Source organism: Danio rerio, chromosome 5 (genome assembly GCF_049306965.1).
Source record: "Danio rerio strain Tuebingen ecotype United States chromosome 5, GRCz12tu, whole genome shotgun sequence".
NCBI classification, from domain to species: Eukaryota; Metazoa; Chordata; class Actinopteri; order Cypriniformes; family Danionidae; genus Danio; species Danio rerio.
In genome coordinates, this window is record NC_133180.1 from 8,642,501 (window position 1) to 8,670,486 (window position 27,986).

Below are 27,986 nucleotides of genomic sequence, written 5' to 3' on the forward strand. Positions count from 1 at the left end.
CCATGGGATTTTTAATGACCACAGAGAGTCAGGACCTCGGTTTATCATATTATCTGAAAAAAGGTGCTTGCTGACAGTATAGTTTCCCCTTTACTATACTGGGGCATTAGGACTCATACAGACCACAGGTTGAGCGCCCCCTGCTAGCCTCACTAACACCACTTCCAACAACAGCAACCTAGTTTTCCCATGTAGTCTCCCATCCAGGTACTGACCAGGCTCAGCCCTGCTTGCCTTCAGTGAGTAACTGGTCTCGGGCTGCAAGGTTGATATATCTCGAACTGAAGCTGAATATTAAGTAGGGGGCAGAGCTTTTTTTTGCGCATCATTTCTTCATAACAAATTAACAGTATAAGTGGGGGTATAAATGCGCAGTTGCTATGGAAACTCTCAGGTTGACATCAATCAATCATCAATTAATCATTTTGTTGTCAGCTTAGTCCCTTTATTAATCCAGGGTCGCCACGGCGGAATGAACCGCCAACTTATCCAGCAAGATTTTACGCAGCGGATGCCCTTTCAGCCGCAACCCATCTCTGGGAAAAGGTTGACATCAACATAAGGTAAAGATTACCAAAACAAACAATTATTTTTAGTGGATTAACTGAATGGGTTAATTATTCACCTTCCATATAACAATATGAGCTAGCAAAATAAACAATGTGAATTTTGATTTCACATGGACTTTAAAAGGGGTAAAAATCACTAAAAGGGATTTAAAGGGTCATGTTACCCTCCTCTTTCAGTTCAAATCTATCTCAGAATTTTTCCAAAAAAATGCTCCTAGATGGGCGTGTAGCTCTGCGAGCAGAGGGAGGAGAGGGCGTGGCCAGCAAAGCAGGGGAAAAAGAGGGGAGCGAACATTTGTTGTCAGTCTGCTCACAAGATGAGACACAAACAGCAGGGAAATGCATGATTTTATAGTTTACACGGGTAAAATGCAAAGAAATAAACAGTAATGTAATGCCCTGCTACATATGTTATTCGTAAATTCATATTAACATAACCACAATTTGTCATATTATTATAGACAACCATGTAAACACTATAAATGAAGTGAATGAAATGAAATTTAACACTTTTCTCTCCTTCTCAATCCCCAGGTCTGAATGCAGACACACTGGATAGCAGTGCAGCAGGTCTCTTTGCCTATCTATTACAACCATTAGCCCTGCCGGTAATCTGGAGGATTTTAAAAATAGGCGAACACAGCACCACAGGTATAGGCGATGTGTCTGAATGGTAGCGAACTCAACTGATAAAAGACAAAGTACGGCATTTTCCAATTCTCGTTCAGCTGTCCCGACAAAAATGCTTGCTGCAAACCAACAGCTTTGCTGTATCGGCCCTGACGTATTGCTGGGTAACACATGCAACAAACCGAGTAAGTCATGGAAAAAAAACACATAACTTTACGACCTTTCATAAACGGTTAAATACTGCTTGCTGTTCGTGGACGTGGTCTCAGCTTGGCAGGTCTGCCTTGCCTTTAAAAGCACATGCTGTCATGAATAATTAAGAAGAAGGGTCTTCTCATAGGATAAGAAAACTCTGCTATGAATAATAATGAGAAACTGATGCGTCATCACTCCACTAGCAGTTGCGCGCTATGTTGCCGATTTTGATCCCACCTCAAAAATTATTTTAAACCTGGAAGATAAAATTGTCTGATAAAGGCTCAAAATTATTCCGTTTTCCTCAAAATTAAAGGTGAAAGTTGCTAATGTTGTCTTAACTGATGCACAAAACATTTGTTAAATTTTCAAAAAAAGTACTCCAGTGTGTCCTGAACCTTTAAACCGTCGTGTGGCTTACAGTGTTTGAATATAAACAGCTTCTAATGGTAAAAAAATTATATAAAAAATTAAAATCACACTTCAAAAAAAACCTGCAGAAACACTTAGATTGACATGCTCCCTTTGTATGTGTCATCAATGGGGGAAAGCCCCGCCCATTAGTGACCATCTCTCCCTCATTAGCATAGCACATTTGTCTTGTTTTGAATCTGCCACTATGCTGACACACAGGCATTTGTAGCTCCGCCCTCTTTTGAAAAGAGCAAAATCTCATTTTAATTTAAAGCGACAGTCACCAAAATGGCACAATCAGGATCAAAGCTTAAAAAGGTCCATTTCAAAGAGTAATAAAACATTATTTGTGTTGTATTTTGAGCTGAAAGTTCACATACTTTCACCTCAAAATCTTCTGAGACTTTTTTTTTTTTTTACATCTTAAACAAGATGGCATAATAGGTCATGATAATATGAGAGAGACATGCAGATCGGTGGGGCACAAGGAACGAGATTGAGAAACGATGGCCTATAGACTAACTACACTTTCACTTCCTCTTATAAAGCGAAAAAGAAATGCTATCTCCTCCCTTTGTCTATCCTAAACATCTGTCATTTAATAAATCAAGACCACCAAAAGCAAATATGGCTTCCAGTTTCTTGGCTATAGCACTTAAAAGCGCATTAAGGTTTTGTATCTCCATATACCCAAGGGTAACGCAGGGACAAGCACCAATTTGCAGCATTTCATCTGAAGTGTCAAATATCAGAAGGCTTGTTTATCTGAAATGACTGATGGGTTTCATTACTCCAAACTGTTGGTCATGGGCATTGGGTATGAGATCGTCCGGGGGCATAAAGAAGTGCCGTACAGATCTGACCCTGCTGTATGACTGCACACCCACATGTCTCTGTGACAAATCACCTGTACATCTGTCCATCGGGACAGCCTAAAAACTCATTCTGTGCAACACAGAAAACTGTAAAAAGTTTTCAGAACCAGAAACCGAATGAGCTTTATTCACCAAGACAAACTTGAAAAAACACAAACACACAAGTTATTTTTGTGCTTTACAGAGCTCAGGATACACACACATCTGGACACATTTATTTTCATTAACCTCAAAGGGACAGTTCATGCAAATCTTAAAATTCTGTCATCAATGACTCACCTTTTACTTGTTTCAGACATATTTTCCATTCTTCTATTAAACACAAAATAAGATATTTGAACATAGCTGAAATCCTGTAACCACTGGCTTTCATAATATATTCTTTTGCCTACTAATTCAATGGATACAGGTTTTCAGCTGTCTTCAAATTATCTTATTTAGTGTTAATTAGAGAATAAAGAAACTCAAAAAGGTTTATAACCACTTGACAAAGAGTTAACACTAAACAGTGAGCAAATTTTTGTTTTTGGGTGAACTATCCTTTTAAAAAATTAATAAATACTGTAATAAAATGTACTGTTAATTATTACTTATGACAATAAAAATTGTTCTTAAAGAGATAATAATAATAATCCAGTGTTTATCTAAATATGTGAAATTCTGTCATCATTTGCTCATCCTTTACTTTGTTTCAAACCTTTCAAAAGCTTTAACACTAAACTTCTTGCTTTTGATGAAAACAAAAGTAGATATTTAGAAAAATGTTGAAAACCTGTAACTATTGACTTCCATAGTGTTTGTTTATCCTTGTATGTCAAACATCACAGGGTTTTAACACTCAAAATAACTTCTTCAGTGTTCAACACACACACACACACACACACACACACACACACACACACACACACACACACACACACACACACACACACACACACACACACACACACACACACACGTTTGTTTTTGTAAAAAGTGGGGACATTACATAGGTTTCCATTCACTTTATACAGTTCCCAACCATCACAGGAGACTGTGTGCAGCTTTACTCTCTGATTAAACTCATCCTGTGGGATTTATAAGCATTTTGAGAAATGATGACGTCACCAATGTCCTCATATTTCACCTCCTTTTTGTAATACCTGTGTCATACCCATGTCATTATACAGATTTGTGTCCTGACATGTCACAAAAACACGTACACATACACACACACACACAAATCATAATGGTTTTGAATCACTTGAGGGGCAAGTACATTTCAATTTTGGGTGAACTATTTCTTTAAGATGTTAAACACTGCCTGTACTATTTTGCACTAAGTGTGTCCAAACTGTGTGAATAGATCACCATCATTAAAAAATACACCTTAAAGATATAGTCCACTAAACAAATAAAAAAATCTGCCGTCATTTACTCACTTTATGAATTTCTTGCTTTTAATAAACGCAAAAGAAGATATTTAAAAAAATGTCGAAAATCTGTTACCATTGACTTCCATAGTATTTGTTTCTGCTATATGGATGTCAGGTTACAGGTTTCTAACATTCTTCCAAATATCTTCTTCTGTGTTTAAGTAAAGGAAGGACACATAATGGTTTGAAACCACTTAAGGGCGAGTACTTTTTCATTTTTAAGGTTTAACTTTTAAACCGCTGACTGTACTTTTTTGCACTAAGTGTGTCCAATCTGTATGAATAAATCAACACCACAACACCACAAAATTTGACTTAAAAGAGATAATTCACTTAAAAATGAGAAGCTGTCATCGTTTACTCACTCTTTACCTTTTTCAAACCTTTCTGATTTTCTTACTTTTGATGAACACAAAAGAAGATATTTTGAAAAATGTTGGAAACTTGTAACCATTGGCTTTCATAGTATGTGTTTTTCCTTTGTCACTGGTTACAGGTTTTCATCATTCTTCCAAATATCTAATTTAGTGTCCAAGAGAAGAATCTGATAATGGTTTGGAACTTGAGGGCAAGTAAATTTTCAATTTCGGGTGAGCCTTTATTCGTTTCAAACCTTCCTGAGTTTTAAAGATTTTAAACAATGTTGAAAACTTGTAACCATTGGTTTCCATAGTATTCATTTTTATGTCATTTGTTACAGGTTTCCAACATTCTTCAGAATATCTTCTCTTTTGTCCAACAGAATAAACTCATAAATGTTTGAAACCTTTTTTTATTCTCCAACAAGTGGTTTCAAACCTTTATGAGTTTCTTCTGTTGAACAAAAAAGAAGATATTCTGAAGAATGTTGGAAACCTGTAACCATTGGCTTTAATAGTGTTTGCTTCTCTCTCGTCAATGGTTACAGGTTTCCAACATTCTTCAGAATATCTTTTTTGTTCAACAGAAGAAACTCAAAGGTTTGAAACCACTTGAGTAAATAGTATATTGTGTGAACTGACCCTGTAATGTCAACAAAAGAAGAGCGCTAATGAAAAAGACACTCACCTGACTTGCGTGCCCCAGACTTTCTAGCACAAAGAGCGATGCCACACATCCACACCAATGCAAAAACCACCACGACACCTGTCCGGAGGAGCATTTTTACTGATTGAGAAATATTGATGGCGTCAATCGAAGTTTCAAATGCTATCACTCCTCATCCTTACTCCAAAAAACAAAGTCTTTAAAACAAATAAAGCTTTTTTTTACGATCTGTACTGTATGCAGGTCGGTGTTCGCGGTGAAGCCGGTCTGATGCGATTACAGTGTCTTGAAAAGCGCATACACATCCACTCACACCCCACTAAACACGCGGTCAACTAAACTTCTGCATCCAAAAGCGTCAATGAAAAAAGAGCAGATCCGCCACAGACGTCAAGTTTCTTCTTATTTACGTTTTTTTAAATGTTTTTTTTTTATTATTGCAAGGAGCTGAAGCAGAGACTGCAGGACACTCGGAGTTAAGAGGATAATGGTCTAATCTACACAGATGGAGACTTGAGCTCGCTTCAGTAACTCTGACCAATATAGCAACAACGGAGACTGGTCGATAAAATACTACAGCACTGGCTTGAAGCATGATTGGGTGGAGGGTTGGAGAGGTCGAGGTGTTTTCTTTTACCCGTTTTCTGATGACTATTTGACAGGCTACGTGTAATACGTTAATACAAATAAGATCACTGAAAAAATGAACATTATGTCATAATTTCGCTCGTCGTCCTCGTGTCAGTAATAAGATCAGACAATACAGGGGTTGTTGAATGCTTGAATCTGATTGGCTGATGGACGTAGATTACACTGTAAAATATCTGTAAATTAGCAGTTTTCCGTATTTTATTATTTATGTTTTTGTTTTTTGTTTTCTTTATTTATGATTTTGTATTGCATTGTGGAACCTGCATTTTAATCTTGAAATGTTTAAAAAAGTGACTTATATTGACATTTTTAATAGTTAGTTTAAAATTATGTATTGTCTGGGTTGGTGTATAGTACGGTATACAAACCTTAATAAACTGCCAGTACAGCTTTGTTATTTTACAGACTTATTTCACTATATATAATTATTATTTTTATGCGTTATATTATTTCAAACAACTATGAATGTCAATAATAGTCACTTTAATAAACTGTAGAGTTGAATTTTTAGCATCAAAAGTCGACAGAGCACAGATCAACATCCTATAATGCAACCATAAATAAACGGAAAACACTTTTCAATGACAAAATAAGGGAATTGTTAATCAGATGTATTTTACAGTGTAAAGCTACACTATTTCCAGACAGGTTTGACTACATTCACAATCTTATATATGGATATATGCAAATGAAGTATATGAAATTCAAGTTTATGTATATGAAATGTCATATATGCAAGATGTATTTCTTAATTTTGCAAAAATGGGTGGTTACATATTTTCTTCGAACCATTGGAATTGCAAATACGTACGTTATTATGCTATTACAAAATCAGAAAAGTTAAGGTGTTTTCTATAGGTGGAGAGTATATAAAAAGTCAGCAAGCAGTTATGCAATATATTGTATAGTGTCCATTAAAAAAGTCTGTGTGTGTAATACTATTTTAATGTATTTGTGTATCGATTAAGTGTTTGTGTTGTATTTATGTTCATGTACAACCAGAACACATACTAATATACAGCATTTATACTACTAACATATACCAATAGCTGAAAAACACAGTTAAAGTCAGAATTATTAGCCCCCTTGTTTATTTTTTCCCCCTGATTTTAACACATTTCTAACAGTGTTGATAACTCATTTTTAATAACTGATTTATTTTATCTTTTGATAACAGTGAATAATATTTGACTAAATATGTTTCAAGACACTTCTATACAGCTTAAAGTGACATTTAAAGGCTTAACTAGGTTAGTTAGTTTAACTACACAGGTTATGGTAATTAGGCAAGTTATTGTATAATGATGGTTTGTTCTGTAGACTATCGAAAAATATATATATCTTAGAGCGGCTAATAATTTTGTTCTTTAAATGGTGTTTAAAAAATTCAAAACTGCTTTTATTCTAGCCGAAATAAAACAAATATCACTTTCTCCGGAAAAATAAATATTATTAGACATACTGTGAAAAGTTCCTTGCTCTGGTAAACATTATTTGGGAAATATTAAAAAAAAGAAAAAAAATTCTAATAAAGATGAGTGGCATTATCTCTTCAAATCCACGTTCAAAGTTCAAATATAATCAATGAACTTAAATATATTTGCACATATTTATCAGGTTTGTAATTACAGATCCATAAGTCCATATATGCTGAATGATTTCACAGCCACAAAAGTCATGAAAGTCATGAATTACACCAAAACAAAACAGAAGGCTTTGAATGAGATGTAAGAAACTAGTCTATAACACAGGAGCAGTTGGAGGACAAAAAAATTGACAAATGTCTTGTAGCATCATATCTAAACAAGGCCTTAAGGTGTGGGAACTATAATTGGAATAATTGAATTGTCTGTTAAATTATTAGAAAATAAAGCAAACCTGACACTTCGCATATGCAATATTTGTCCTAATAATGAGATTTGTTCTTGCATGTCAAATGGCATGACAGAGTTTTACAAGAACCAGTGAGGTTTGTTCTTGCTTGTGGGCATTTTACCTTTTGTTGACTGAACAAAAAACATATTGATTTGTGAGGGGACAAAAATAAATTGATAATCAAATGGTGACAATCACATTAAAAGACTTATATTAAAGTACATTTTTGGATTTGGCTGTTTTTTATTAAAAACATTTTGAGGCATCCGACGTTTGGGTGCATTCAGGGACAGAAATCACTCAGATTTATTTACAAAGTATCTTCCGTTATGTTCTGAAGGTAAAAGAAAATCTTATGGGTTTAAATTTACAAAGGGGTAAGTAAACAATCATTTTAATCTGTCCAATTTATTTGACAGACAGACAGACAGACAGACAGACAGACAGACAGACAGATAGACAGATAGATAGATAGATAGATAGATAGATAGATAGATAGATAGATAGATAGATAGATAGATAGATAGATAGATAGATATTTCCTCACTTTTTCCTACTGTTGTCCTCTCCATGTCTCGTCTTCTCCGTTCTCCTTGAGGATATGAAGAATCTCCAGCTCTATTCTGCCGGAAATTGAGGAATTCATAAGCTGTCAGATTCAAAGCAATCATTTCTTTCATTACATTGAATGTTTACGTCAAATACAATCGTCACTGCATTTTGTGCCTTGTTTTCCCTAGTGATCAAAAGGATCATCTGAATTAAGTTGGATGGTTAACCGCTTTAATTAGTGCCAACGTTCAGTGTAATTACTGGGACTTCAATTTATAGCAGTTTGGAATAAAATGAGATACAAATTCCAGTTTATCAAAACAAAATCAAGATCAGTCCTTACACACACACAGGTGTGTGTGTGTGTGTGAGTGTGTGTGTGTGTTATGACTGATCTTTATTTTGTTTTGATAAACTGGAATTTGTATCTCATTTTATTCCAAACTGCTATAAATTGAAGTCCCAGTAATTACACTGAACGTTGCCACTAATTAAAGCATTTATTATATACATTATACATTATATACATTTATTTTTATAAATGTATATAAAGCATGAACTATTTCATAATTATATTATATTATATTTTATATTATATTTTATGTTATATTATATATAAAGTTGCAGCATATGGTGAAATTGGTAAAGTTCTTACAGCGCTATCTAGCGGTTCAAACTGGTGATAACCATAAGTACTCACTTTAAATAGTTGGGTTAAAAAAAATCAAATAGTAATATAAAGTATTGAACACGTCAACATTATAAATGTGCTGTTGACTAAACATTTTCCCTGGATGTTGGTAACAACCAAAGAAATCCAAATATGCAAAGAAAACAGAATGAATTAATTTACAAGTAAAGTTATGTGTAATAGAATGAAATGACACAGGGGAAAAGTATTAAACACATGAAGAAAGTGAGGTGTAGAAAGGCAGTGTAAGCCCAGACAGCAGCTGAAATCTCTCAGTAGTTCTTCAGCAAGTACTTCTCAAGATTAGATTTAACTTTATTGTCATTACACATGTACACAACTACAATGCAGCGAAATGCAGTTTAGGTCTAACAAGCAGTGCAATAGCAGCAAGTGCAGGATACAGGTATAAGTTATAAAGTGCAGTTATAGAAAAACCATGGTGAAATTTACAGATGGATGTATTATCAACATTATATACAGGTTGTATTAGCTATGAACAGAGATTTACAACAAATTAATATATGAATATATGTACAATAAATGAATATATGTACAGGTTGCTATCAGAAGCGTGCAGATAAATAAACATTATTACAAATGTATATGGTGAGGCAGTGGCGCAGTAGGTAGTGCTGTCGCCTCACAGCAAGAAGGTCGCTGGTTCGTTGTTTTTTATTTTTTTTTATGTATGTCAGTGCTGTAAATGGGCTAGAAAGTTTAACCTGGTGTTACAAAATCTGCTGCATCTGACAGTATTGCTATGTCTTTAGTATAATGTAATTAGCCGAGAAGTTGCAATCCAATAGAACTAGTAACTATAAGCTACTATAGTAACTATATAGTTTATAGTAACTATAAACGACTATTTTTTCTCATCAGTAGGCTATTGATAAAATACAGTAAGTCTTAAGGTTTAATAAAAAATAATTGATTTTTGAAAATCACCAGGCGACCCCCCTTCATTGTCCCGCGACCCCTCTGGGGGTCCCGACCCCCACTTTGAGAACCTCTGAGTTAGAGGAGAGTGGGGGGTGTAGAGGGGGGGCAAAAGAGTCAGTGAGGGGCAGAGTTCAAGAGGGAGACAGCTCTGGGGAAAAAGCTATTCCTCCGTCTGCTGGTTTTTGTTCGGGGGAGCCTGAAGCGTCTGAAGGAAGGCAGGAGAGAAAACAGTCTGTGAGCAGGGTGAGAGGTGTCCTTAAGAATGCTGCGTGCTGGGCGCAGACCGTGTTTTCTCTGGATGTCCTCAATGGCTGGCAGTGTGGTCCCTGTGATGCATTGGGCAGTTTTCACCACCCGCTGTAGTGCCTTACGCTCAGCAACAGAGCAGCTTCCATACCAGACTGTGACGCAGTTGGTCAGGATGCTTTCTATTGTGCAGCGGTAGAAGTTCAACAAGACGGCTGATGAAAGCTGGTTCTTCTTAAGTTGCCTCAAGAAAAATAGGCGCTGGGGAGCCTTCCTGACCAGGCTGGTGGTCCAGGAAAGGTCCTTTGAGATGTGGGTCCCCAGAAACTTGAAGGATGAGACAGGCTCAATGGCCATCCCATTGTTGTGGATGGGATCATGTGAGCCTGTTCGTCCCTTCCTGAAGTCCACAATGAGCTCCTTAGTCTTGTTGGTGTTAAGGAGCAGATTAATGTCTGTGCACCAAGTGGCCAGATGCTGTATCTCCTCCCTGTTGGCAGTCTCATCATCATTCTCAAGAGCTAATACTGCAATTTTATGACGTTTAAAGTGATGTTTAAACATATTTAACAGTATTTAAATAATTTTGTCAACATTTTCATATTTAAAAAAACTAAATATTGTGAATGAAAGATGTAATTGCTACAGGGGAGTAGATTTAGGGTGGACGGTGGGGACATGTCCCCACCAATATCCACAAAGTACTGAAATGTCCCCACCAATAATTTAATTCACTTAAAAACATTGCGCTGTCAGTATAAGCCGTATAAACCTAGACACACTGAAAGGGTTAAATCACGTTCTCTCCTCAAGTCGCACCGCCCCACAGACACATATGAACATTGTGATTGGCTGTGCCTTTCTCTGCTATCATGTGAGAGGCTCCTTTGAGATACAAGCAGCGCCAAAACTACTGCGCGGGGGGAATTTCCCGATGTGTGTGAGGTGTCTGACACGCACAAGTAAGGATGAAGGTAGTAAAAACAGGTGGACATAAAGAGCTTTTTTCAACGAAAAGTCACATTTAACTCAAGTTCGCTACTGAATGAGTCCATATTGTGAGTGTTTTTCACCGCTTTTGCGGTCAGTCTAACGTTATAGCAGACTGACATAGTCTGTGAACAATATTCCCTGTAATAACTGCAGAATAAACACATGTAAATGTATATGATCCTGCCAGTTCTCCTAATCTCTTAGAGTAACATCACCAATTTCGATTGAAACATTTTGTCAGAAAAACTACAGCCTGTGCTCCATCTTTTAATAATACTTTGATACATGTTTCATTTGTACAAAAAAATAAAATAAAAAATCTTTATGAAACTCTCTCCTTATCAATTAATAAACATTATTATGGTGGCTTGAAAAGCCAACATACTGTTATCTCACTTAAACTTATTATTATTCTGCTTCTTCTTCTTCTTCTTCTTTCTTCTGAGACTAATTTTAAAGTCTATCTCCTCCTAACCCTTTCAAGCTTCATACCTCAAACTTTCGTCAAACCTTCAAACTGGTCTGACTCGGGTTGCTATATCTTTTCCGACTGATCCGACTTTCGGTTTTCCGAAAAACGACCCGGAAAATTCCCAAAATTCCCATTGACTTAACATTGGGTCAAACTTTGTCACCTCATAACTCTGCATCAGACTGTCCTACAGACTTCTAACTGGGCTCATTTAACTCAGTCTAGCCAGCAGCCAATAACTGATGACCTTTAAACTTACTAGCCACTCCCTAGCAACCACTTTTGGCACCCTAGCAACTGTCCCATAGACTTCCATTGTAAAAGACTGCCATTGACTTAACATTGAGTCAACCTTTGTGAGCTCATAACTCTGCATCAGACTGTCCTACAGACTAATGGCTGAGCTCATTTAACTCAGTCTACCAAACTGCCAATAACTGATGAGCTTTTAACTTTCTAGCCACACCCCTAACTACCACATACTGCACCCTAGCAACTGTCCCGTAGACTTCCATTACAAAAGACTCTCATTGACTTAACATGGGATCAAATTTTGTGAGCTCATAACTCTGCATCAGACTGTCATAGAGACTAATGGCTGAGTTCATTTAACTCAGTCTAGCCAGCAGCCAATCACTGATGGCCTTTTAACTTTCTAGCCACACCCCTAACTACCACATACTGCACCCTAGCAACTGTCCTATAGAATGTAATTAGCTGTGCTATCAAATGCTTATAATTCTAACATGCTAATGACATGCCAATCATGCTAACTCATACTGGAAACATGCTAATGACATGCTAATTTGTACTAGAATCATGCTAGTAACATGCTAATTCAAACTAGACTCATGTTAATAACTGGCCTACATGCATATCTTTGCATAGCAGTGTCCTATTGACTTGGGGGATGGCTCATCTGACTCAGACAACCAATGAGCATCTCAATATGATAATAAAGCTCACAAGCCACGCCCCCAAATTGATTCCATAGACTTCCATTAAAATAGGCCAAGATGCATATCTTTGCATAGCAGTGTCATAGAGACATGGGGGTTGGTTCATTCGACTAAGACAACCAACCACATTCAAGTTCACTCTGTAACCTCGCCCATAGCAACAAAACAGAGTACCCTAGCAACCATTCATCAACAGCTATATCTCAGCATCAGAACATCGTAGAGACTTGGAGATTGGCTCGTTTGACTCATGCTAGCAAACGGAACTTCCTATATGCTACACATGCTAGCAGTGACTAGCTACATGCTAATATTGACTAGCCCAGTACTGTAACTTGCTAGAAATGCTTACTAAGTATAAATGTTTTATCAATCATGTATGTGAGGCTTGCCTAGTAACCAACCAGGGTACCCTAGCAACTGCCTAGCAACCACCCAAATTACCCTAGCAACCGCCTAGCAACCACCTAGCAACGGCCTAGTAATGCCTTAGTAAGGGCCTAGCGACCACTCAGGACACCCTAGCAACCGCCTAGCAACGCCTTAGCAACCACTCAGAATACCTTAGCAACCACCTAGCAACACCTTAGCAACCACCTAGCAACCACTTGGGACACCTTAGCAACCGCCTAGCAACACCTTAGCAACCACCTAGCAACCACTAACAACACCCTAGCAACTGCCTAGCAACGCCTTAGCAACCACCTAGCAACCACTCAGGACACCCTAGCAACCACCTAGCAACACCTTAGTAACCACTCAGAACACCCTAGCAACCATCTAGCAACCACTTAGGACACCTTAGCAACCACCTAGCAACACCTTAGCAACCACCTAGCAACCACTCAGAACACCCTAGCAACCGCCTAGCAACACCTTAGCAACTACCTAGCAACCACTTAGGACACCCTAGCAACCACCTAGCAACACCTTAGCAACCACCTAGCAACCACTTAGGACACCCTAGCAACCGCCTAGCAACACCTTAGCAACCGCCTAGCAACACCTTAGCAACCACCTAGCAACCACTCAGGACACCTTAGCAACCACCTAGCAACACCTTAGCAACCACCTAGCAACCACTCAGAACACCCTAGCAACCGCCTAGCAACACCTTAGCAACCACCTAGCAACCACTCAGGACACCCTAGCAACCACCTAGCAACACCTTAGCAACCACCTAGCAACCACTCAGGACACCCTAGCAACCACCTAGCAACACCTTAGCAACCACTCAGAATACCCTAGCAACCACCTAGCAACCACTTAGGACACCTTAGCAACCACCTAGCAACACCTTAGCAACCACTCAGAACACCCTAGCAACCGCCTAGCAACACCTTAGCAACCACCTAGCAACCACTCAGAATACCCTAGCGACCACCTTGCAACACCTTAGTAACCACTTAGCAACTAGTCAGAACACCTTAGCAACTGCCTAGCACCACCTTAGCAACCACCTAGCAACCACTCAAAACACCCTAGCAACCGTCTAGCAACACCCTAGCAACCACCTAGCAACTAGTCAGACCACCTTAGCAACTGCCTTGCACCACCTTAGCAACCACCTAGCAACCACTTAAAACACCCTAGCAACCGCCTAGTAAAATGCTAATTCATGCTAGAATCATGCTAACAACATGCTAATTCATGCTAGAATCATGCTAGTAACATGCTAATTTATGCTAGATTTATGCTAACAACATGCTAATTCATGCTAGAATCATGCTAGTAACATGCTAATTCATGCTAGAATCATGCTAACAACATGCTAATTCATGTAAGAATCATGCTACTAACATGCTAATTCATGCTAGAATTATCCTAGTAGCATGCTAATTCATGCTAGAATCATGCTAGTAACATGCTAATTCAACCACTTCAAACTTTCAGATTCGGCTTTTCAAGCCACCATAAAGTTTGTCCTCAAACTTTAATATCTAGTTTTCACATTACACTTTTGGGCCTGTAGCCAGCTTTTTGAAAGAAGGGGTTTTTCTGAAAAACTGAACCTTTTTGCAATTATTCACCTGATTAATTATTCATTCTGTTTATTTGAGGTATAAATATTAAATTTTATTGACATTAAGAACAAATTTTTGCTGGGTTATCTTTTTGGATAGTTATTATAACTACACTTTTTGATGTACCAAAAATATTTCCTACCATTTTGTCAAATTGCTTTATTTTTATTACAGTTTTATAAATAATAAAAATACATTGAATTAGAAAATAGAACTTTAAATTCTTAGAAAAAAGAAATCAAGAGTTCAGATGCCCAAACCTCTAAATGCCATGTAAAATGGGCATTTTCCTCAGCCTTGTATAGTTATGTTCAGTTATTTCACTTTAACGGCAATAAAAAGAATGTATTAGTCACTATAAAAGTAAAATCACTGAGTCCACACACAGGAGTTGGAGAAAAATGCTCATTTTAGAAGAAAATATTAAATGGCATTTAGAGGTTTTTGCATCTAAACTATTCAAATATGAAAAATAGACTTATTTTTAAAATACAATTGTTTTAAATAATATTTTTTGGGGGGAAATTTGTTTTAAAATCAAGTTTTAACTGATTTCTCAAAGAAAATTATTAGCATTTAAAGTATTAGTATTAAATAGTCTAAAACTGAAGCCTTTAGGCAAATAAAAAACGGTAACACTTTACAATAAGGTTCATTAGTTAATGCATTTACTAACATGAACTAATCATGAACAACACATGTACAACATTTATTAATCATAATTAAACATTTACTAATGCATTATTAACATTCAAGTCCATGCTTGTTAACATTAGTTAATGCACCATGAGTTAACATGAACTAACAATGAACAACTATATTTTCTTTAACTAACGTTAACTAACATGAACAAATACTGTAGTAAATGTATTGTTCATTGTTTGTTCCTGTTAGTAAATGCATTAATTAACATTAACTAATGAACCTTATTGTAAAGTGTGACCTAAAAAACTGACCAGTGCATTCAACCTTTCTCAGTCAGAATTTGGCCATTTGAATAATAAAATAAATTCAAACATAATAATAATAATCCAACTTTTGGTCTTTCAAACCACCTGAATCCCCTTGGCTACGCGCCTGACTATTTAATTTAACTTAATAAATTGTATGAAGAGAGGACTAATTGATAATATATTTTAATAGCAGTTAAATAATATTTAGCAATATATAATACATATTAAAAAAACAATATTCATTCTTGGCGGGGGTGTGGGGGGACTCGTCCCCAGTCCCCACCAATGTCAAGTGCAAACCTACGCCCTTGAATTGCTATTCCAAACACATTAAACAAAATAATTCACACTTCTCAGCAAAAAAAAGAAGCCCTGCACTTTACACTACTGTCCAGCAGAGGGGGTGTTAGTCCTTTAAATGAGCGCTGATCTTAGGATGGAAAGCCAGTTATCAACAGGTTACGGACATTATAATGAAGACTATTGATAAATGTGCTGCCAAACATCTATAAATAACAGCAGCTTCATTTATAGTTACTTCCTCGTGGATACAGATATTGTTTGACAGAAAGTAGTAACCTGATATATTATAAAATAAACAATAAAGCGATTACTGATAAGTACAAAGTAAATGATAATAAACATTTATTATTTGTGTGCGTAGTAAAAACGTTCTTCCGTTAAATTACGTCGTATATTTCGGTTGTTGCTAGATAAAAATACGGTTGCAGCCAGAAGTTAACAAGAATTATTCATATGATTGATTAAATTTCCTATTTGTTGTATCTTAGTAACGTCTACCCCTTACGGCAACCGTCACAGTAATGTAAAAAACATAGCTGTAGTACTATTTGTTATTAAATTACCCAATAAATTGCATTTTAACACCTACACCAAGCCTAACCGTCACAGTACCGTTAAAATATGAATTACTCTTATACATTGTTAAAAAAAATTGTATCCGCAGCTGTATCCTATTTAGACTTTACCTATGTCCCAGAACGAGCATACTCTTTTGCTTCACTCCCCAAAACAAAAGAAGTAACGTTACATACTTTTAGGACGTCGAAGCAGGCCTTTTTAAACAGTTTAGTTCGTGTTTTAAACAGCATCCAGGTAATTGTTTGCTTCTTTTCACGATGCCGCGCATGTTTAACAGCTCGCGCGCACGTCACGTCACATCACAGCTGAGGCGGGAATGAGCGGGACTCTCACTGTACCTGACGAATTAATAAACCAAATTATTAACCTTAATTTAATAATATGACCATAGACGTGTGTATTCAGCAACGATGACGCCTTCTGGATGACAAATCTGTGCTTTAAACACGCCGTCATGAAGACAGTTGTGTAGTTTTCGGTGAGCGCGGATCTCTGCCAGCAGGAGAATATGAGAGTCAGGTGAAAGGAAATATAATATGCGAGGTTTTTATGTTTATAAATGTTTTCTTTTTTCTTTTCGGAAAGCATCTTAAGCTTTGTCATCATCAGTGCTGATGGCCGGACACAAACAGCTAATTTCAGGTAGTGTCAAACATATTTTTTATTGATTATTCCCATATTTCTATTAGTATGTATGAGGGCAAGTTGTGTTTCTTATTTAACTTTTTAATTACATAACTGTTACTGCTACCTACAGCTGAATATACACTTTAAATCGCTTTGCGTGACATTATGATAACATAATATGATGCACATTGGGTTAAATTAAACACAAATAAAGCTAAATTAAGCTACATTGTTGATACTTTATTATTATTATTATTATTATTATTATTATTGGATTGAATTACTTAAAATACATATGGATAAAATCATTACTTCATTATTACGAATAGGCTATAAGTGGTGTGTTGTTTAAATTGCTTTAAGAAAATCATCATATTATTTTTATTAAATGTTTATTATTGTTGTTAGCTTTGTACTATAGGCTATCATTAAAATGTTTATTAAGCTGAGTATTATATTATTTGTATTACATATATCTAGTTTAAATGTTTCTACATAGTTTGATCGCTGGACAATAATATATTAAGTTAAATATATTATAAATAAATATAAATAATCATCATCATTATCATCATCACAAATAATAGATTTGATGACAATTATTTTATGGATTTTTATTATTCTTATACAACATTAAGCCAGTTATTTAATCATTATAATTATAATAATTTCAGTTGTTTTACAACTACACATAATAATAAAAAAAATAATAATATATTTAGTTATGCATTTACTATTATTATTATTATTATCGTCATTATCATGACAAATGTAATAGTTCTGAGACGATTATTTCATGGATTTTTATTATTATTATTATGCAACATTAAGACAATTATTTAATCATTATAAGCCTAATAATTTTAATAAACTCAGTTGTTTTACTACTAAACATAATAAATATAATAATAATAATAATAATAATAATATGTTAAGTTAAATATGTATTATTATTATTATTATTATTATTATTATTATTATTATTATTATTGTCAATATAATAACAAATGTAATGGCTTTGATGACAATTATTGTATGGCTAAATAATAACCTACAGCTAAATATAGACTTTAAATAATTTTGGGTGACATTATGATAACATAATACAATGTACAGTGGGTCAAATTAAACAAAGTTGAATTTAGCTATATTGTTGAAATTTTATTATTATTATTATTATTATTATTATTATTATTATTATTGGATTGAATTACTTAAAAATACCTGAGGCTAAAATGTGTTATTATCTTTATTATTACAAATATAAGTGGTGTGTTGTTTAAATTGCTTTATCAAAATTATCATATTATTTCTATTAAATGTTTATCATTGTTGTTAGCTTTGTCCTTGTTTAATTAAGCTGAGTATTATTGTATTATTTATAATACATATATCTACTTTAAATGTTTCTACATAGTTTGATGGCTGAACAATAATAAAGTTAACAAAAAAAGTAAAATGTATTTTAAATAAATATAAATATTAATAACAATAATCATCAGTATCACAAATGTAATGACAATAATTTTATGGATTTTTATTATTAGTATGCAACATACTTTTAATAACAAGCCAATTATTTAATATACAATTATTTATAAAAATAATAATTGTAATAATTTCAGTTGTTTTACGACTAAACATAATAATATATATTAAGTTAAATATGTATTATTATTATTATTATTATTATCATAACAAATGTAATGGTTTTGATGACAATTATTATCTAAATAATATGACTAAATAATAATAATAATTAACATAAAGTTAATTATTACAGTTTCAAAGATATAGTTTCAATAATTGAAACAGTTTTATGGGAAAATAATAATAATAATAATAATAGTGATAATACAAATAACAACAACTATCAATATTATTATTAATGCTTATTAATGCATTAACAACATTTCCACAAGTAAATAATAAAAATAATAATGATATGTAGTTAATTATTACATCGATACAAAGATAATATAGTTTCAGTAATTAAACTGTTTTATGGCTAAATAATAATAATGCAAATAACAACAACTATCAATATTATTATTAATGTTAATAACGCATTAATAACTATCTTTCCACAACAGCTTGAAGTGCTTGACTGAGAAATTGGGCAAATATAAATAATAACTGCAAAAACCACAGAAGAGTCCAACATAACTCTTTTCTGATTTAGTAATTCACGTAATTTAAACCCATTTTTAAGAGCCGGGCTGTCTAACAATGTCATTAACCGGATTAGTAAACGCTTAAATATAAAAACTGACCGTGATGCATGTTTGTGCTGTTGGACACAGGCTCAGTGAGCTGAGGAGTAAATCAGTAAGATGAAGGTGTGTGCTGTGATGCTGGCCTGTGCACTGATGCTGAGCTGCTTATCCTCCGTCTCAAACCCAAGCGGACACTTTCACCATTCACAACCACTGGAGCAGCGGCATCACAAACTGGACCTGCAGAGAAGACCACACAAACATCTGGAGCCAAAGAGCCACTCAGGTCAGCAGAAGCCATCCCACTCTTAGGAACACATTCAGCTAAAGTCAAACTTATTAGCCCCCCGTGTCAAATTTTACTTATTTTATAAATATTTTAGGTTGATTGTTTGTTGTTGTTTTGTTTCTCTTTTTGTCCTTTTGTTTTGTTTGACATATATCCATTTTAGGATTGTGCTGTGGTCTGAAAAATATGTATTATTTAGTTTTATTTGCCTTTCCAGAGGCTTTGGGAATATTTAGTCACCAATATTAGTACTTACACTCACGGGCCACTTTATTAGGTACACCTTACTAGCATCGGGTTGGAGCCACTTTTACCTTCAGAACTGCCTTCATTTTCAGTGGCGTAGATTCATCAAGGTACTGGAAATATTCCTCAGAGATTTTGCTCCATATTGACATGATAGCATCACGCAGTTGCACATCCATGATGTGAATCTCCCTTTCCACCACATCCCAAAGGTGCTCTATCGGATTGAGATCTGGTGACTGTGGAGGCCATTTGAGTACAGTGAACTCATTGTCATGTTCAAGAAACCAGAAGCTTTATTTTTCAGCACATTTTAAACAAGTTTTAATAAGTAATTTCTAATTTCTTTTATCTTTGCTATGATGACAGTACATCACATTTTTCTACTTATTTTCCAAGCTTAAAGTGCATTTTAAAGGTTAATTAGGCAACTAGGCAAGTTAGGATAATTAGTCAGGTTATTGGATAACAGTGGTTTGTTCTATAGCCAATTAAAACAAGGAATTTCTTATGGGGGCTAATAATATTGACCTTAAAATACTTTGTAGAATGATTGTTTTTGTTTTACATTACACAAACGTAAACAACAACCATCATAAACAGATGTAAAGGAAAAAAATAGAGAATATGAAACAACAAGCTGTATTCACCTTATTCTCCGTGTACGAGCGGGCGCAGCCAATTGAATCTTTTTGGCTCGAGACTTCCGGTCTCATTCACTTCCATTCATTTTTAGATGTAAAAAACAGCTCGTTCTGCTGCTTGATGTTGCGAACTGATATTTCTTATTGTATTATTCTTCTTGGTCTGTATAGTTATGAACACACTTGTTTGTAGAGCGAGTAGTTTGACCGTTTTTTTGCAGTTTATTATTCCTAGCCATTTCTACCATAGGCAACTGAATCGGAAGTTTTTAAACCATCGCAAAAATGAGCGCACTTCCACATTGTAGAATAAGATCAATAGGTACAAACAGGGCTCGAAATTTACTTTTTTATTTGGTAGCACCGGTGCTCCCAACTTCAAAAATTTAGGAGCACCAGAAAAAATTTAGGAGCACCCACCAAAAATGATTGAGCACTGCTGCAAATTGTATTTTAAGGGACTTATTGTATTTTAAAACAACATCAATTAGGACTAACAAAAACCAGAAGCAACTATCTAACTAATGCTGAGATAACATTGATATTTGTGTGCAATAATTCCAAAATGTGTATGTATTATAATTCTAGAATATTAATGATGATGAAAATGACAATAATAGTAACAATGAATTACATTTGTCATCATCATGCTGCCTTGAATGTGCTTGAATGCAAGTTATCTGCTATAAAAAGTCTGTTACTTTATGAAAAATTAAATGTATAGTTTGCATCAAACAAAAATGAAGCATTGCAGTAAGAAATATTTATTTTGTACTGCTAAACAGCATATATATGCATGTCAGTTTAATAAATTATATTTCTGCTGCAAAACAAACAAAAGATTATAATAAAATATTAAATTCAAGGCTGAAAGCTGCAAAACAGTCATCAGTAACTACTAACTAAATAAAAATAATAATATACACCTCGAGAAAGAATAGGCCAAAAGAAAGTAAGTCTCACTTCTATCACTCTTTAAAGGTTTTGGTTTCAGTTTGTGTCAATTTAAATATTCCGTCTGAGCTGATTTTCATTTTTTTGTGTTTGTGGAAAAGCAGGCGAGTCAGCCGACCCAATTTATGAAGAGGTTGAGCATCGGTGCAATACCGCTCGCTGTTTGTTATGAGACGCAGTTTCAGTGTAAACTTAGTAAAGGCGAGCTTCTTTGGCGATAATACAGTATATTTGACTTTTAGCAGACATTTGCGCAGAACAAGCAGTGAATGCAACGCATAGAGATTCGGCCACCTTCTCCGAAAAGCACATACTCGATTGATCTCAGCTGGCGGATCAATATTCACCACATGTCATGATTGCTCTCATCTGCGCCTCAACTTTAGGTGGGGTTTGCACTTTGCAAACCTGCGTGCTTTAAGTTTTCACTCTTTAGCCGTTTACATTTCCCGTGGACATAAAAGCTCCCTCCCTGTCATCTAACAGTGAAAAGCCTTGGGTGATTGACAGCTAATATGAACCAATATAGCGGCAGGAAAGAGCGATTCAGCACGTTTTAAAAAAAAATCAAAACAGGTCGCACTAATGCGCCCAAATATATTATGAGGTAGCATCGATTAATTTTCGGGTGCATATGCGACCAAAATGGTCGCAAATTCGAGCCCTGTACAAACTTTGATACATTAAAAACACTGTAGGTGGAGAAAATAAATGAATTAAATATTTAAAACAAATTTGATAAAGTACATAACTAAATAAGGTACAGATGCCTACATGTATACAACAATTTCAATGTAAAAATTCAAGGCAATAAAGGAATACAAACTGTTATGTATTATTATTATTATTATTATTATTATTATTATAAGAAGTTGGAAGGTGTTATCAGTCTAGATCCAGCTGGAGAGTTTTAACATAAGTAATGTTATTTATATAGTGCATTTATCGTTTATGGTTATACACCAAAAGTGCTTCACAATCATGAGGGGGGGGGGGGGGGTCTTTCCATACCACCACCAGTGTGCAGCATCCACTTGGATAATGCGATGGCAGCCACAAGACAACTGTGCCAGTGCACTCACCACACAGCAGATATACAGTAGGGGGAGTGGAGAGAATCAGTTGATGAGGATGATAGGTAAAGGCTGATGGAGGGAATTTGGCCAGGACACCGGGGTTACACCCCTACTCTTTACGATTAGTGCCATGGGATTTTTAATGACCACAGAGAGTCAGGACCTCGGTTTAACGTCTCATCCGAAAGACGGCGCTCACAAAACAGTATAGAGTCCCCTTCACTATACTGGGGCATTAGGACTCACACAGACTGCAGGTTGAGCGCCCCCTGCTGTCCTCACTGACACCACTTCCAACAGCAACCTGGTTTTCCCATGTGGTCTCCGACCTAGGTACTGACCAGGCTCAGCCCTGCCTAGCTTCAGTGAGTAACCGGTCTTGGGCTGCAGGGTGATATGGCTGTGTTAAATAACTATAATTACAATAATAATAATAATTATTATTATTATTATTATTAAACTGATTTTATTCCAGCCAATCTAAAAGAAACAAGTAAGAAAGAAATAATCTCCAGAAGATAGAATTTTATAGTAAATATCGTGAATGTTTTCTAACCTTGTTAAAAAGCACTTGGAAAATATTTGAAGACAAATTTCACAGGTGGGCTAAAACATTTGGACTTTAACTGTATGTAAAAATGTCATGAATACACACAGGTGCGATAAAGCACATTTGAGAACACACCTGATACTGTTGTGATGGTTAAGTAAAGCAGTTTCGGGTGACCCATTGTGCCTGAATGAGACACTAGACTCACAAACACTACTCTAACTTGATCAGCTTACAAACCCAGCGTACAACTCAGAAAGCCACAGCCATCTGAACCTGTATTATATCTGCTGTCGGTGGACAAAAGCAGCATTGTGGCTAAAAGCTGTCAGAATAATGCTAACTATATCACATTATGGCTCTTTGATCATTCGACTCATCCTCTCACTGTTATCAATGACACAGACACATCAAAACACAGCCGCTTTTACACTAAAAACTGTCAAAACATAGTGTACAGTGCACTTTAAAAGGGCCAGATCATCGTCTTTCTTGTCAGTCATCAGTAATCAAGCTTACATTTTACATCTAAACATGTGAAGTTGATATGATCTGAATGTAAAGTCTGCTATGGTTTAAAACAGGGGTCACCAATCTTGGTCCTGGAGGGCCGGTGTACCTGCAGGGTTTAGCTCCAACTTGCCTCAACACACCTGCCTGGGTGTTTCAAGTATACCTAGTAAGACCTTGATTTGATTGTTCAGGTGTGTTTGATAAGGGTTGGAGCTAAAATCTGCAGTACACCGGCCCTCCTGGAACAAGTTTGGTGACCCCTGGTTCAAAAGATCTCACTGATTTACATTTTGGGCATGTAAAACACCAGCAAATGTTTGAACTTCTGATTGAAATGCTGAATTTTTTTCCCCCCCAAGGATAAACTAGATATCATAAGACTATATGATAAACTAAAGACATAAAATCCTGATGTGTTATTTAATATTTTTTAAGATTGTCTAAATGGTTTTATTTCTATTAAAAAAGAAAAACGTTGACCCTTCTACAGTATATTGTCAGGCTTTACATGGTTAAGAAGACAACCATTTCAAAGCATGCATACAAAGAAAGAGCAAAATAATCATTTATGAAAGCTGGGGCTGCATGATAAAGGATAAATTTAGACAATTTTAAATAAAAACTTTTTTTTTTTACAACATATAACGCTCTAGGTTAGTGTTTAACAGCAGATGCTGCTTTAGCTAGTTTTTAATAGCACAGGGCTCTCTAGGCTAATGTTTAACAGCGCTCTAGGCTAGTTTTCAACAACAGACAATGCTCTAGGCTAGTTTTTAACAGCAGATGCTGCTCTAGGCTAGTATTTAACCGCAGAAGGTGTTCTAGGCTAGTTTTTAACAGCAGATGGCGCTCTAGGCTAGTTTTTAACAGCAGATGCTGCTCTAGGCTAGTTTTTAACAGCAGAAGGTGTTCTAGGCTAGTTTTTAACAGCAGGTGCTGCTCTAAGCTAGTTTTTAACAGCAGAAGGTGTTCTAGGCTAGTTTTTACCAGCAGATGGCGCTCTAGGCTAGTTTTTGACAGCACTCTAGGCTAGTTTTTAACAGCAGATGCTGCTCTAGGCTAGTTTTTACCAGCAGATGGCGCTCTAGGCTAGTTTTTAACAGCAGATGCTGCTCTAGGCTAGTTTTTGACAGCACTCTAGGCTAGTTTTTAACAGCAGATGCTGCTTTAGGCTAGTTTTTAACAGCAGAAGGTGTTCTAGGCTAGTTTTTAACAGCACAGGGCTGCTCTAGGGTAGTTTTTAACAGCAGAAGGTATTCTAGGCTGGTTTTCATTAGCAGAAGACGTTCTAGGCTAATTTTTAACAGCAGATGCTGCTCCAGGCTAATTTTTATTAGCAGAAGACATTCTAGGCTTGATTTTAACAGCAGATTATGCTCTAGGCTAGTTTATAATTGCAGATGCTGATTTAGGCTAGTTTTTAACAGCTGAAGGCATTCTAGGCTAGTTTTAACAACAGACGACACTCTAGGCTAGTGTTTAACAGCAAACGACACCCTAGGCTAGCTTTTAACAGCAGACGACGCTGTTCAAAATCCATTAAAGGATTCTACTGAAATCCACGTCAGATATTCTGATTCTTATTCACTATTTGTCTGTGGCTTGTATCTCATCCTGCTAGTGTTTATTTTTATCTCTTTGCTATGAGGCACTTAAGTTCACATTTGGGTCAGTCTTGCCATCTGATTTAGCCATCTCTAGACCCCATCTGATTGGTCAAATCTGCAAAAAACAACCAACTGCATGCATGCAACACAAACTTTGCTACTGCACCTCTGCGATACGGATATTGCATATTCTATTGTCACAATAATGATCAGTGTTTCAATATATTGTGCAGCCATAATGAAACTCCTTTGTTTATTTTTCTCCCCTTACATATTAACACTGCTTATTATTTTATTTTACTTTTAGTCTTGTGATTTTATCTAACCCATGGCTGTATAGAACTTCGCTGAACACTTATTGTTCCTTAAAAAAAGTGTAATAAATAAACATTGATTACTTTGATTTGATCAGGTTTTATAGTGATCTATTAGTTTCTGCCATCTATTCTACAAATATGGGATCCTCTGTTTCCCCCTGTGTCATCCAGACGGCTTTCCCACACCCCACCTGGCCTTCATCCACAAATCCAAGAGATCTCCCAAACGCAGAGGTTTCTTCCGCAGCAGATTGACCAGAAAGAAAGCGAGCCGCGATGAGAGAGAGAAAGGGAAGAGCCGAGCGTGTGCATTAAGACAAGTGCAGCTGACAGTGTCAGATCTGGGTCTGGGCTACCGGAGTCAGGAGGAGCTCATATTCAGCTACTGCAGCGGCGTCTGCACAAACTCCCTCACAAACTACGACAAAATCCTCACCAGCCTCACGGGCGGCGATAAAAACATCCTGCACAGCTCTCCTCCTACAGCCTGCTGCAGACCAGTCGAATATGATGATGACCTGTCCTTTCTGGATGACAATCTGATATACCACACTATGGGGAGACACTCGGCGCGCAAGTGTGGCTGTGTTTGAGACAATCAAAAAAAAGGCAGACCAGAGGATCAATACAAGCAATTTCATTTGAGCACGGCTCGCTTGAAGGAATCATCATTTCACGGCAGATACAGGATAAGGAATTATGCAGGATGGCAAAACTACCACACAGCATTAAAGAAACTGATTGTTACGGTGCTGGTGTGTCCTTGATAGACTATTTAAACAGAGTGTTTTGTGTGCTGTGTGTTTTTGAGCTTTATAATACACTAGTTAAAGGAATATCCCCCCCCCCCAAAAAAGTTAGTTTGAACACCTTCAGGTCATTAAAGATGTACAATAGGTGATTTTTTTGTCTTCAGTAAAACATTAAAGTCTTTAAGTTTTATTTCAGTATGTTGATGTACTTGCAATTAAATATTGAGTAGGAGGCGGAGCTTTCTTTTTGCTCATCATAGCAAACTCACGGTGAGAGGGGCGTGGTTAAGAATAGTGTGAACATCATTCATTCATTCTTGTCGGCTTAGTCCCTTTATTAATCCGGGGTCGCCACAGCGGAATGAACCGCCAACTTATCCAGCAATTTTTTACACAGCGGATGCCCTTCCAGCCGCAACCCATCTCTGGGAAACATCCACACACACATTCACACACACACTCATACACTACGGACAATTTAGCCTACCCAATTCACCTGTACCGCATGTCTTTGGACTGTGGGGGAAACCGGAGCACCCGGAGGAAACCCACGCGAAGGCAGGGAGAACATGTAAACTCCACACAGAAACGCCCGAGGTTTGAATCAGCGACCTTCTTGCTGTGAGGCGACAGCACTACCTACTGCGCCACTGCCTCGCCTAGCTAAACACATTTGCATAAACCCCACCTATCTGTGAATATTTTATTATGTAAATTTTTTTTATTATTATGTAAATATCTCATGTGTGTCGTCGACTCACTGGCGATTCTCTCATATCGCGATTATCTCATTCTCCCTGTGCTGGCGTTGGTTTCCTCCGGGTGCTCCGGTTTCCCCAACAGTCCAAACACATGTGCCATAGGTGAATTGATTAGGCTAAATTGGCTGTAGTGTATGAGTGTGTGTGTGAATGTGAGAGTGTATGGATGTTTCCCCATACTGGGTTGCAGCTGGAACGTCATCCGCAGTGTAAAACACATGCTGGATAAGTTGGCGGTTCATTACGCTGTGGTGACCCCTGATGAATAAATAACTAAGCCTGAGAAAAATGAAATAATAAGGAAATATCTTCTTGTTGACTTGCCTAATTAATTACCTAATTCTTTAACGTCTTTAAAATTGTACTTTAAGCTGAATACTGGTGTCTTAGTCAAATATTATGCACTGTCATCATGGCAAAAACAGAAGAAATGAGTTATCAAGAGTATTGTTTAAAAATGGAAATATAAATATATAATTTAAAATTTAAAATATAAATTTATAAATATCAATTTTTTCTTCAACGATATAAATAACCTCTCTCAAACATATACATGCATGTTCATATGCACATACACACGGCATAGATGCTTGTGTTTGTGGATAATAGACATACAAATGATGGAGCAGAAGAAAAGCAAATGAAACCAGAGCTACGCATTGTGGTCGTGATCTGATCTCTGATTCACAGTTCACATTTCGGCCATTAGCTTAACATGACGAACATAAGAACAGGTCAGCGTTTACTTCACTAATGAGTCTTTAACCGCTGTAAATCTGCAATATGAGCACAGGTCAGGAGACTGAAGAAGAAACAGATGGAATATACTGACACATCCACTCACAAACCCAGTTCAGAAAACTGAAAGACTCAATATGTGCTCTGGAAATAAATAAATATCTATATATAAAATACATACATATATATATATATATATATATATACACACACACACACACACACACACAAACACACACATATATATATATATATATATATATATATATATATATATATATAGAGAGAGAGAGAGAGATATATAGAGATAGATATACACACATATATACACA

The 27,986-nt window shown here is 36.1% G+C and overlaps 2 protein-coding genes across 5 annotated transcripts in view; one reads left to right on the plus strand and one right to left on the minus strand.

Moving 5' to 3' along the window:
- Positions 1-16,620, minus strand: part of egflam (EGF-like, fibronectin type III and laminin G domains) — a 74,407-nt gene extending 57,787 nt beyond the window's left edge. For 2 of the 4 annotated variants that reach the window (XM_073951932.1, XM_073951933.1), the window contains exons 1-3: positions 16,538-16,620; positions 8,198-8,273; positions 5,146-5,223 (exon numbers count right to left, since the gene is read on the minus strand). In XM_073951932.1, the coding sequence (XP_073808033.1) occupies positions 5,146-5,223; positions 8,198-8,273; positions 16,538-16,594 (211 nt within the window). In that variant the 5' untranslated portion in view covers positions 16,595-16,620. The remainder of the gene's footprint in view (positions 1-5,145; positions 5,224-8,197; positions 8,274-16,537) is intronic. The other 2 variants (XM_073951934.1, XM_073951935.1) reach the window with 1 other exon arrangement.
- gdnfb (glial cell derived neurotrophic factor b) lies at positions 16,395-26,389 on the plus strand. The gene is made up of 4 exons (XM_009301191.5): positions 16,395-16,842; positions 16,950-17,006; positions 19,295-19,493; positions 25,575-26,389. The coding sequence occupies exons 3-4, from the start codon at positions 19,325-19,327 to the stop codon at positions 25,994-25,996; spliced, it is 591 nt and encodes a 196-aa protein (XP_009299466.2). The 5' UTR covers positions 16,395-16,842; positions 16,950-17,006; positions 19,295-19,324; the 3' UTR covers positions 25,997-26,389.
- Positions 26,390-27,986: the final 1,597 nt, after the last annotated feature.

Coding starts and splice junctions, on each gene's coding strand:
- gdnfb (XM_009301191.5), top strand. CDS start 19,325: ATGAAGGTGTGTGCTGTGATGCTGGCCTGTGCACTGATGCTGAGCTGC. Junction 19,494..25,574: donor GGAGCCAAAGAGCCACTCAG/GTCAGCAGAAGC, acceptor TGTGTCATCCAG/ACGGCTTTCCCACACCCCAC.